This window comes from Geotrypetes seraphini, chromosome 3 (assembly GCF_902459505.1).
Source record: "Geotrypetes seraphini chromosome 3, aGeoSer1.1, whole genome shotgun sequence".
NCBI classification, from domain to species: Eukaryota; Metazoa; Chordata; class Amphibia; order Gymnophiona; family Dermophiidae; genus Geotrypetes; species Geotrypetes seraphini.
In genome coordinates, this window is record NC_047086.1 from 320,324,642 (window position 1) to 320,337,397 (window position 12,756).

The 12,756-nt window shown below is 50.1% G+C and overlaps 1 protein-coding gene across 4 annotated transcripts in view; it reads left to right on the forward strand.

The window, feature by feature from the left end:
* Positions 1 to 12,756, forward strand: part of ATL2 (atlastin GTPase 2) — a 221,219-nt gene that overhangs the window by 114,678 nt on the left and 93,785 nt on the right. For all 4 annotated transcript variants that reach the window (XM_033936398.1, XM_033936399.1, XM_033936396.1 and 1 more), the window contains exon 8: positions 488 to 626. In XM_033936398.1, coding sequence (XP_033792289.1) covers positions 488 to 626 — 139 coding nt within the window. The remainder of the gene's footprint in view (positions 1 to 487; positions 627 to 12,756) is intronic.

The following is a 12,756-nucleotide window of genomic DNA, read 5'->3' on the forward strand; positions in this document are numbered from 1 at the left end:
TGTACAGACTGATTTAAATAAAATTTGATGTGGTATATAATACATTGACACACTTATGGGAATTTAGATTGGAGTCCCACTTTTCCCATCTACCAGCATGATATTCAGGTGCACAAGTGGGTGACAGCATCTGATGATGCCAGGATAAGAGCTCTTGTAGAGCTCAGAGCCATGTCTAAAGTTCTGAGATATGTGGCTCTTACCTCATGCAGCAGTTCTTAGTACTGTATGTCTATTATTCTATGTATAGAGAGATTTCATTTATTGGAAACTTACAGATGGTTAATGCTTATGGAGGGAAATGATATAATTGTTTGAAGATCTTTAAGGGATGGATGAGTTCAGTTAAATGAATAATAGATTAACTTGTGTTTGACATCTTTATCCTGTTAAATTTGTATTCTAAATTTGTATTATGACTTAATTTTTCATTGTAACTTGATAAAACTTAAATTGATATTTTCCAATTAAATTCTTCTGTACTCAGGTAAAGCAAAACCAACATGAAGAGCTTCAGAATGTACGAAAGCATATTCATTCCTGTTTTTCAAACCTTGGCTGTTTCCTTTTGCCACATCCTGGCCTTAAAGTTGCAACCAATCCAAATTTTGATGGCAGACTGATTGGTAAGAATCTTGTTTCTCTTTTTCTTGTTTTCTTAATTTGCTCTAAACTAGCATCCTCTGACCTCAGTGGTGTGGGGGGTGTAGGAGGTTTGACTGCTACTTTTTTGTTCCAGAATTTTTTGCTGACTAAAATTGTAACGCCTGGCTTCCAATGATACCCTGTGGCTGGTTATGTGCACAGCAGGTAGGCCAGAAGGACACTTATCAGGTGAAAAAAGGATAAATAGAAACTCTTCCCTTTACCAGTGTATTCTAGGTTCTGGGACACTGATCCCCAGAGCTATAAGTATAGAGGTAGCCAGCTACTTAGATTCTCCTGCCAGCTTTCACCAAGCTATTAACTAGAGTAAGACGGATTGCTTCTCCCTACTCCAAATTGCTCCGTTCCCCTTTTCCCCTCGATGTCAAAGCTTTCTAGTAGTTCTAAGTGGTGCATTGTGCAAGAGGACCATCTGTCACTGATCCACATAATTGATGTGTTCAGGGCCTCAGTCCTGACCATCAAGTAGACTCTTGTAAGCACTGCTTTCAACTTCAAAAGAGATCACTGAAGTCTAGAGAGCTCTAGTTCGAGAAGCTTTTTTGGATCAACATTATGAGCATCGAGAATGTCCACCGCATCAGACACTGAAGCTCAAAAATAATTTTTGGCACCAAGGCTGGCATTGACCTAGATGCCTTGGTCGATGTCGACATCACCGTTGGTACCGCCATCAGAGAGCTAAGAAGCAGAAGCATTCTTCCCCATCTAAGCATGCATTGGTATCCTTGTATGCATTGACATCATCTAAATGTAATGTAATGTAATTTTTATCCCAGGACAAGCAGGCAGGTATTCTCACTAGTGGGTGATGTCATCAGACAGAGCCCCGGTACGGACGTCTCACAAGCACGTGTTGCTTGTAGAAACTTAAAGTTTCTAGATGCCCGCACCGCGCATGCGCCGGTGCCTTCCTACCCGGAGATCCGGGCGTGTCTCCTCAGTTCTTTCTTTTCCGCGGAGCTGAGAAGTTCAACTTCTTCATGCGCTAGCTGAATTCAGTTAAATTTGCCTTCCTTGTCCGCGTTTTCGTTTCTTTTAATTACAGTTAACAGTTCTTTTCTTTTTCAGTAAAAAAAAAAAAAAGAGAAGATTATTTCCTCCGGCGGGTCGAACGGGCCGGCCACGTGGCTCAGGCCCACGGGCTTCGACCTCGCGGCAGAGATTTTCCGGCCTATGTCCCGGCCAATCACCGGTTTTAAAAAGTGCAGCAAGTGCCAACGCGCGATTTCACTCACGGACCCTCACTGGCGCTGTTTGCAGTGTTTGGGCCCTGACCACATCCCGAAATCGTGCGGGCCTTGCTCTACCCTTACGGCACGCTCATTCAAGCGGCGTTGCCTATTGTGGGAATCGATGTTCAAGATGGACGCAGCTAAAGATCCCTCAGCCTCCACTTCATCCGATACTTCCCCGGTTCGGGCGAAACCGGCATCGACTCCTCCTGCATCGAGTGCGGCGAAACCGGCATCGCTCGCCCCGACACCATCCACGAGCTCGACGTCGGTGCCTGCCCCGGTCTCCTCGGTTCAGGTACCTCTTCCTTCCACAGTGCCACCAATGGTCATCAAAGTGCCGAAAGCTACTAAGCAGAAGCACTCGACCTCGAAGGAGCGCGATGCCCGTGCAGGAGGACCCCCTTTCGGTGCGGATCCCTCCCTATCGGCTTCGCTACGGTCCGTGCTGGAAGCTCAATTCGTTGAGCTCATGCAGACCATCGGACCCGGGCTCATCGCTGCCATACAGGGTGACCTCCCGGTACCGGTCCAAAGGGGCGGTCCGCCCCCTCCCCCTCCCCCACACCGTTCGACCTCGACAACCGACGAGGACGAACGGGGGAGGGCGGCGATACCCACGCGGCAAGCCTCGCTTACCGACATGCCGCCATTAGAACCCATTACGCCTCCGCGCCAACATGGGACCAGACCTCCGATCGATACTCGAAGCCCTGGGCATAGTCAGGAAGAGTTCCTCCGTACTCCTTACCAGACTTGGGTAGCATCGCAGGAACCCGCATCGCAGACCCAGTGGCGATCCACTGCTTCCAGCCCTATCCACTTGGGGGCCTCGGGAGACCATGCGATGCACAGACGATCCCGATCCCCGTCCCGCCACCGAGACGGGCACCGATCGAGACACTCATTCTGGCACTCCTCACGCCATTCGGAGGTGTCACCGCAGAAAAAACTGCAACGTAGGGGATACTCCTCATCAGAGGCGTCCCCTCCGAGGGGCCCGGAGTACGAGGAGACACCGGTGCCCGATTCTCCTTGTCACTCCCCGATGTCCACGGACCTGGAGGCCTCCTCCTCCGCCAGCCCGTCTCACAGACCGACGCTGGCGGAACAATTATCCTTCTCATCATTCCTCCGACAAATGGCGGATGATCTGGATGTGACCCTTGACACGGGCTCCCGATACTCCAAAGAGTATCTGGACACCATGCACTTACCTAACCCTCCAACGGAGTCGCTTCGGCTCCCCCTGCATAAACTACTGGACCAGACCTTCATGCAGTGCTTCGAAACGCCGTATTCCATACCGGCGATCCCCAGCAAACTCGATGCTCGATACCGCATCGTGCACCATAAAGGGTTCGAGGGCCCCCAACTCTCCCACCAATCCCTGCTGGTCGAGTCCTCCCTAAAACGCTCTCACCCCTCCCAGGTCTACGCCTCTGTACCGCCGGGCCGAGAGGGGAGAACGATGGACAAATTTGGTAGAAAATTCTACCAAAACTCCATGATGGCGTCACGGGTGCTAAACTACAACTTCTTTTTCTCTTCCTATCTGGAGTTCTTCTTGCCGGTGCTCCGCAAGTTCACTCCGTTCATAGACAACCAAGCTCGATTCGAGTTCGAGGAAGTGGTAGCCTCCCTCTCCCAATTACGCCTCCAGCTGATGCAATCCTCCTTCGATGCATTCGAACTCTCGGCACGCGCCGCCGCAAGCGCGGTAGCTATGCGTCGCCTGGCATGGCTCCGTACCATCGATATGGATCCCAACCTACAGGACAGACTCGCCAACGTACCATGTGCTGGAGCTGACCTGTTCGATGAGTCTATCGAGACTGTTACCAAGAAGCTGTCGGATCATGAAAAATCCTTTCAATCCATCCTGCGGCCCAAACCCAAACCTCAACAGTCTCGACCTTCCAGGCCACCCCTGATTTACCAGCGGCGTTACATGCCCAGACAAACGCCTGCTGCGAGACAGCCTGCGAAGAGACAACCTCCCCAGAAGTCTCAGCAAAAACCTCAGCCACCGGCCGTACCTAAGGCCCCCCAGCCCTTTTGACGCCCCCCCCGGGAGCATAACCTCGGCCTCTCCCATAGGGGGCCGCCTCCATCTCTTTTACCATCGATGGGAGGCCATAACTACGGACCTATGGGTCCTCACCATCATAAGAGAAGGATACTCTCTTCAATTCCACCGGGTCCCCCCGGACCACCCTCCAAGAGAGTATCCTTCAAGCTCGACGCAGACCGCCCTTCTTCTTCAGGAAGTCCAAACCTTACTCCAGCTTCGGGCTGTCGAGCCGGTCCCTTCAGACCAATTGAACCGAGGGTTTTACTCCCGGTACTTCCTCGTCCCGAAGAAAACGGGCGACCTGCGACCCATTTTAGACCTTCGGGCCCTCAACAAGTTCCTGGTCAAAGAGAAGTTTCGCATGTTGACTCTGGCTTCTCTATACCCCCTCCTCGAGCAGAACGACTGGTTATGCTCCCTGGATCTCAAGGAGGCCTACACTCACATCCCCATTCACCCGGCCTCCCGAAAGTTCCTAAGATTTCGGGTGGGAAATCTGCACCTACAGTATCGAGTGCTACCATTCGGCCTATCTTCGTCCCCCAGAGTCTTCACAAAGTGCCTGGTGGTAGTGGCCGCAGCACTCCGGGACAGGGGTCTACAGGTATTCCCATACCTCGACGACTGGCTCATCAAGGCCCCGTCAGCCCCAGAGGTCACTTCGGCGGCCTTGGCTACAACCTACTTCCTCCAGAATTTGGGCTTCGAGATCAACTTCTCCAAGTCTCACCTACAACCCACCCAGTCCCTCCCCTTCATCGGAGCGGTCCTGGACACCACCCGACTCCGAGCATTCCTACCTCGGCAACGCATGGAATCTCTTCTTCATCTCTGCCAGTCGGTGTCTACTCGCCAAACCCTACCGGCGAGACAACTGATGGTGCTCCTGGGCCATATGGCCTCCACAGTACATGTGACACCCTTTGCCAGACTCCACCTCAGGATCCCCCAGTGGACCCTGGCATCACAGTGGAATCAGACATCCGATCCACTATCCAAACGCATCTTAGTCACACCTGCTCTTCGGCAGTCTCTACTTTGGTGGATGACCTCTTCGAATCTATCCAGAGGTTTGCTGATGCACTCTCCCCCCCATCAGAAAGTTCTCACGACCGATTCGTCGAATTACGCATGGGGGGCCCACCTGGAGGGTCTCCGCACCCAAGGATTCTGGACCAATGCGGAGAGACTACACCAAATCAATCTACTGGAACTCAGAGCCATCTTCAATGCGCTCCAAGCTTTCCAACACCTACTCCACGACATGGTAATCCTCATTCGCACAGACAATCAGGCCGCCATGTATTATATCAACAAGCAAGGAGGCACGGGCTCGGCCCTCCTTTGCCAGGAAGCTCTACGAGTCTGGGACTGGGCGGTGCGCCACAACACCCTACTCAGAGCAGTATACATCCAGGGGGAGAACAACGTCTTAGCAGACAAACTAAGCCGTCTGCTACAACCGCACGAATGGACTCTCCATTCCAGCCCCCTTCACCAAATCTTCACGCAATGGGGGACGCCTCAGATAGACCTCTTTGCGGCTCCCCACAACGCCAAACTGCCTATGTTTTGCTCCAGGATCTACACTCCTCACCGCCTCGAGGCAGATGCTTTTCTACTGAACTGGGGGAAACGATTTCTGTATGCGTTCCCACCATTCCCGCTGATCCAGAAGACTCTGGTCAAGCTGAAACTCGAATGGGCAACCATGATTCTAATAGCTCCTCGGTGGCCCAGACAACCTTGGTTCTCCCTCCTACTTCAACTCAGCAGCAGGGAACCAGTACCACTTCCAGTGTTTCCTTCACTACTTACTCAACAGCAAGGATCACTACTTCATCCCAACCTGCAGTCTCTCCACCTGACAGCTTGGTTCCTCTCAACGTAACCCCTCACCAATTCTCACAAGAAGTGAGGGAGGTCTTGGAAGCTTCCAGGAAGCCCGCCACTCGACAATGCTACTCCCAGAAATGGACCAGATTCTCCTCATGGTGCGTTTCTAAGTCAAAGGAACCTCAGCGAGCTTCCTTATCCTCCGTGCTGGACTATCTCCTGCACCTATCTCAATCTGGGCTCAAGTCCACATCCATACGAGTCCACCTGAGCGCTATTGCGGCGTTCCACCAGCCCCTACAAGGGAAACCCCTCTCGGCCCATCCGGTGGTCGCCAGATTTATGAAAGGACTCTTCCATGTTAACCCTCCTCTCAAACCACCCCCAGTAGTTTGGGACCTCAATGTAGTCCTTTCCCATCTCATGAAGCCCCCGTTTGAACCACTCAACAGGGCCCCTCTGAAGTATCTCACCTGGAAAGTGCTTTTCCTTGTAGCCCTTACGTCCGCTCGCAGAGTCAGCGAACTCCAGGCATTGATGGCGGACCCACCATTCACAGTATTCCACCATGACAAGGTGGTCCTCCGCACTCACCCGAAATTCCTGCCTAAGGTGGTCTCCGAATTTCATCTCAACCAATCCATTGTACTTCCAGTATTCTTCCCTAAGCCTCATTCTCACCACGGAGAATCGGCCCTTCACACTCTAGACTGTAAACGTGCCTTGGCTTTCTACCTGGATCGCACCAAACCACACAGAACCACTCCTCAACTTTTTGTCTCCTTCGACCCTAACAAGTTGGGAAGACCCGTATCAAAGCGCACCATCTCTAATTGGATGGCGGCTTGTATCTCTTTCTGCTATGCCCAGGCTGGATTATCACTTCCTTGTAAGGTCACAGCCCATAAGGTCAGAGCAATGGCAGCCTCAGTAGCATTCCTCAGATCAACACCAATCGAGGAAATTTGCAAGGCTGCCACCTGGTCCTCGGTTCACACATTCACCTCACATTATTGTCTGGATACCCTCTCCAGACGGGATGGACAGTTTGGCCAAACAGTATTGAAAAATTTATTCTCTTAAGTCGCCAACTCCCCCTCCATCCCACTGAGGTTAGCTTGGAGGTCACCCACTAGTGAGAATACCTGCCTGCTTGTCCTGGGATAAAGCAATGTTACTTACCGTAACAGTTGTTATCCAGGGACAGCAGGCAGCTATTCTCACGTCCCACCCACCTCCCCTGGGTTGGCTTCTCAGGCTAGCTACCTGAACTGAGGAGACACGCCCGGATCTCCGGGTAGGAAGGCACCGGCGCATGCGCGGTGCGGGCATCTAGAAACTTTAAGTTTCTACAAGCAACACGTGCTTGTGAGACGTCCGTACCGGGGCTCTGTCTGATGACATCACCCACTAGTGAGAATAGCTGCCTGCTGTCCCTGGATAACAACTGTTACGGTAAGTAACATTGCTATTTCTTATATACCGCTACATCCGTTAGGTTCTAAGCGGTTTACAGAAAATACACATTGAGATTAGAAATAAGAAAGGTAGTTGAAAAATTCCCTTACTGTCCCGAAGGCTCACAATCTAACTAAAGTACCTGGAGGGTAATAGAGAAGTGAAAAGTAGAGTTAGAGGAAAAATAAAAATAAAATAAACATTTTAACAAGACAGCATTGATCTAAATACTTTGGAAGGTAGAAGAGAGGAGAGAAAGGAATAGAAACAGAAGGGGGAGCCGTTGAACAGTAGAATTCTGGAGAAATTTAAATGATAGAAATAGAACAAAACAAAGACAAAAGGCAAAACAATAGATAAGATTAAAGATAAATCATAAGCTGGAAAGAAAAATAAAATAAAACTTTGTCTTCAATCCACGGTTTCAGCGTCAGTGATGAAGTGGAGCAAGTAAGTTTAGGAGGAGCGATTGACGTTTCCAGAAAGGGCTTCTTCAGGGAAGAGACTTGGCCGACAGTCCCAGGATGCCTATGTCTCCTCCCCTGCGATGTTCTCCCATCCATGCATTCCCTCCCAGACACACTGCCCGTGCCCCAGCCGCTCCAAGGAGGCTGCCTCAGATGAGGCCCACGGTGAATGCAGGATTCTCTCCTCTGCGGGAAAGCCGCCCGGAGCCGACAGTCGATCTTCTTAGCGGATTGCAGGGGGGGAAGAGTTCACACTCTTGGTAGGATCGGGTCTGTGTGCTCTCGGTGGTTGTGGCTGGTCTCGTTGCTGCTTAGGTGTAAAAGCAGTTGATCTCCACTGCTGCTGATATTTAAAAGCAGGCAGATTGATCTCTCCAATGGACTGCAGGGGGAGGAGTTCACACTCCTGGCAGGATCGGGTCTGTGGGCTCTTGGTGGTTGCGGTAGGTCTCGCTGCTGCTTGTATGTAAAAGCAGTTGTTTTTCTACTGCTGCTGAAATTTAAAGCAGGTAGATTGATCTCTTAAACGGGATATAGGGGGAGGAGCTCACATGCCTGGCTGGATCGGGGCAAGGGCTCCTATTATAGGCAGCTGGTCTTGCTGCTACTTAGGTGTTAAAGCAGTTGATCTTCCTAGCGGACTGCAGGAGGTGTGGAGCTCACACTCCTGTCATGATCTGGTCTATGGGCTCTTGGTAGTTGCGGTTGGTCCCAATGCTGCTTAGGTGTAAAAGCAGTTGTTCTCCCACTGCTGCTGCTATTTAAAAGCAGGTAGATTGATCTATCCAATGGAATGCTGGGGGAAGATCTTATATGTCTGGCTGGATCGTGGCAAAGGGTTCCCGGTAGTGGCGGCTGGTCCTATTGCTGCTTAGGTGTAAAAACAGTTGATCTTCTTATCGGATTGTAGGGGGGGTGGATCTCACATTCCTGGCAGGTTCGGGTCTGTGGGTTCTTGGTGGTTGCGGATGGACCCGCTGCTGCTTAGGTGTAAAAGCAGTTGTTTTCCCAATGCTGCTGATATTTAAAAGCAGGCAGATTGATCTCTCCAACAAATTGTATGGTGAAGAGCATACACGTCTGGTTGGATTGGGACAAAAGCTCTCGATAGTGGCGGCTGGTCTTGGTGCTGCTTAGGTGTAAAAGCAGTTGATCTCCTACTTCTGATGATATTTAAAAGCAAGCATATTGATTTTTCCAACGGAATGCTGGGGGAAGAGCTTACTTATCTGGCTGGATCAGGGCAAAGGGCTCTCGGTAGTGGTGGCTGGTCCTGTTGCTGCTTAGGTGTAAAAAACAGTTGATCTTCCTAGTGGACTGCAGGGGGAGGTGGAGCTCACACTCTTGGCTGGATCGGGTCTGTGGGCTCTTGGTAGTTGCGGATAGTTCCGCTGCTGCTGAGGTGTAAAAGCAGTTGATTTCCCACTGTTGCTGATATTTAAAAGCAGGTAGATTGATCTCTCCAATGGACTGCAGAGGGAGGAGCTCACATGCCTAAAGCGTCTACTTTGCATTCCAAACATCAACATATAGAACTGAGACCTCATCTTTGCAACTGGTGTCTCCTCATGGGCGTGCCTCATCATCAAGGTCACAACGCCTTAACACAGAGTACCTCTTGCACCATCAGAGACCTAGTTTAGAGGAAGCTGGCTGTCATGTTGCAGGCTCGGGCAATTTGGACCCCTGCCAAAATACAACCGGTACCAGCCCAGTCCAAGCAATATTTCAAGAGAAAATCTAGGTCTAGATCTTGAACTCCTTGCAAAAGACATTCGAAGCCCAGGAAGACATTAAGACATCGTAGTTCATTATTATGCTCTTCATCAACCAGGCGATGAAGATCTCTTAATCTTCTTGACGTCAAAGTTGGTCTCAACATACTACTCGATGTCGCCCATCTTGACGTTCTCCCTCACCACATCGAGTTTGGAAGAGTATGACTCTGACTTGTCACTCTCTTCCTCAGGATGTCCAGATCTCTCTGCCGATGAGTTATATGGCATTTCCTCAGATCCATCCCCTCCACCTCCTTAAAGGAGATCACCACCAGAGAGCCTCTCCTTCACCAAAATCATAAGAAAAATGTGATAAGCACTGCCAGCGGGGAGGAGGCATGGACAAAGAAGTAAGGATTGAGGGGGGCACTAGGGGACTAACTTGGGACATAGGAAGGAGGGGGGCATGAGTGTGTGTGTGAGAGAGAGATGGTGCACATGGGAAAAGGAACAAAGGAAAATTGGGGAGAGAGAGAGAGAGGAGTGAGGTAGAGATCCATGGGGAATAGAAGGATGAAAGGGAGAAATGTTGGATATGATGGTGGAGCGGGACCAGAGGGACAGATTGCAGGGGATGCGAGGGGGAAGAATGTTGGGCCATAGTGATGGAGGGAGAGATGTGGCATTGAGCTGGAGAGGGGTGATAGAAGGAGAAATGGGCATGGGACTGGTGGGCAGTGGTGAAAAATGCTGCACATGTTCCGGGGGATGAGAGAGTGAGAAATGCTGGATGTGACAGTAGAGATGATGGGAGAGATGCCTGGATCTCTCAAGACAGATGGACAGTGAGAGAGAGAAGGGGGGAGACTTGTTGCCAATAGGGTTGGAGGAGATAGGAAGAAAAGTTGGATTCATGGAGGGTCAGAGAGAGATGTTGGTTGGGGAAGGGAATGAGGTCCAGAGAAGAGGAAGCATGCAGGAGGCAGAAAGTGTTGGACTCGTGGAGACAGAGTGAGATGGATGGGGAGGGAAGGAGAAATCTCTCTCTCTCTCTCTCTCTCTCTCTCTCTCTCTATGATACGTAAAAACTCTATAACCAGTATATCCCTCATGGCTTCTTCATACAGAGCTTAGCCAGCATTCAATAACCTCAAACTCTTCCCATAGGAGGCTGTCTCACTCACTTCTACCAACGTTGGACCCTCATTACCATAGACCAGTGGGTCCTGAAAATGAGATGAGGGTACATTCTTCATCTACAGAAAATGCCTCCAAAACAGTCTGTTTTCAATTCCCATCAGACCCACCTTCTCCAACAAGAGCTCTCAGCCTTCCTCCAGCTCAATTACATCAAGAAAGTTTCTCAGCAGGAGTGGGGCCAAGGGTTCTACTACAAGTATTTCCAGATTCCAAAGAAGATCAGAGGTGTTATGCTTTCATCAAATACTTAGAAAAGGAGAAGTTTTGTATGGAACCCTGTTACCCCCTCCTGGACAAGAACGACTGGTTCTGCTCTCTAGATCTGAAGGAAGCTTACATACACATTCCTATCTTATCAGCCCACAGAAAATACCTTTGCTTCCATCTGGGGGGCACTCCACTTCCAGTACAAGGTGCTTCCATTTGGACTAAAATCAGCACCCAGCGTATTCACAAAGGGTTAGATTCACTAAGGCCATGGATCGGATACGATCTGTGGTTGGGGGGGCTGATTCATGAAGCGCCCTCATGCAAATGAGGACGATCAGAATCACGCCCCCAACCGACCGCACGGATCGCTCTCCAACGATCCCGACGCATGCGCAGGCCATCATCTTTGCCTGTAGATGGTCTGCGCATGCGCTGGTCCTCCGTGCCTGGCAGAGCTGGAAACTTCTGACCCGGACTGTCTTCTCTCCTGCTTGGTTAAGACATAGAAGACCATTTGTTCTCAGATCACCCCCCTCTCCCCTCCCTTTTTAACCTCCTCATCCCCATCTGCAACAACGGGATCTCCAGCTCTACCGACTCATTTCAAAGACTGCAGGAATACTGGTCGGAAGGGGTGGCCATGGCTTGGGGGCCTGTTCCCCGATGGCGACAGTGGCTTGGGTGAGGATAGGGAGAAAGAAAGAAAGGGGCAGGCAGGGAGACGGGGAGAAAGAAAGAAGGGGGCAGGCAGGAAGACGGAAAGAAAGAAAGGGGGCAGGCAGGGAGATGGAAAGAAAGAAGGGGGACAGGCAGGGAGACAGACAGAAAGAAGGGGGAAGGGAGAAAGAAGGAAGGGAGAAAGAAAGTGGAGGGGGCAGGGAGACAGAAAGAAAAAGTTGGGGGAGAGAATAAGGTCTGGAGGAGAGGAAACATACAGGAGGCTGAAAGAAGGGAAAAAAGATTGGATGTACAGTCAGAAGAAGAAAGTGCAACCAGAGACTCATGAAATCACCAAACAACAAAGGTAGGAAAAATGATTTTATTTTCAATTTAGTGATCAAAATATGTCTGTTTTGAGAATTTATATCTGCTGTCTATATTTTGCACTATAGCCCCCTTTTACTAAACCGCAATAATGTTTTTTGCGCAGGGAGCCTATGAGCGTTGAGAGCAGCGCGGGGTATTCAGCATAGCTCCCTGTGCTAAAAACTGCTTTCACGGTTTAGTAAAAAGGGAGGGGAGTATATTTGTCTATTTTTATATAGTTGTTACTGTGGTGACATTGCATAGAGTCATCTGCCTTGACCTCTTTAAAAAAAAACCAGAATATAAATGATAATTAACATTTTCTCTGCGTACAGTGTACTATGTGTTTTTTTTAAATTTTATTGTTGGTAGATCATTTTGACTTTACCTTCATGCCGATTTTTCATTTTCTTTCAACAAGCAACCAGAGCCTTGAAGTTGCGTGCGGCTGCCAGAGAGTTCTCCTCTGATGCAACCGGAAACAGAAAGTTGTGTCAGAGGAGAACTTTTCGGTAGCCGCACGCTACTTCAAGGCTCCGGCTGCTTGTTGAAAGAAAATAAAAAATCGGCATGAGGGGAAGGGAAGGAGGAAGATGCCCAGACGGATGGTGGCGGCCATCATTAGGAAGAAGGGAGGGGGCTGCACGTGATCGGTGACCGCACGCGTTCCCTCCCTTAACAGCAGAGACAAGGTCATTCACCGCTCCATGGGATGGTGAATGCCGTTGTCCCCTTACCCATGGCGACCACATTTTTCCCCCCACTGTTTCGGCAGGTTAGCTGCAGGTAACAGCCATCGTATCATTTTCTAGTTGGGAATTATAGGACAGTTTGGCTTCTGTAGTGAGTAAATTCTCCAAGGACAA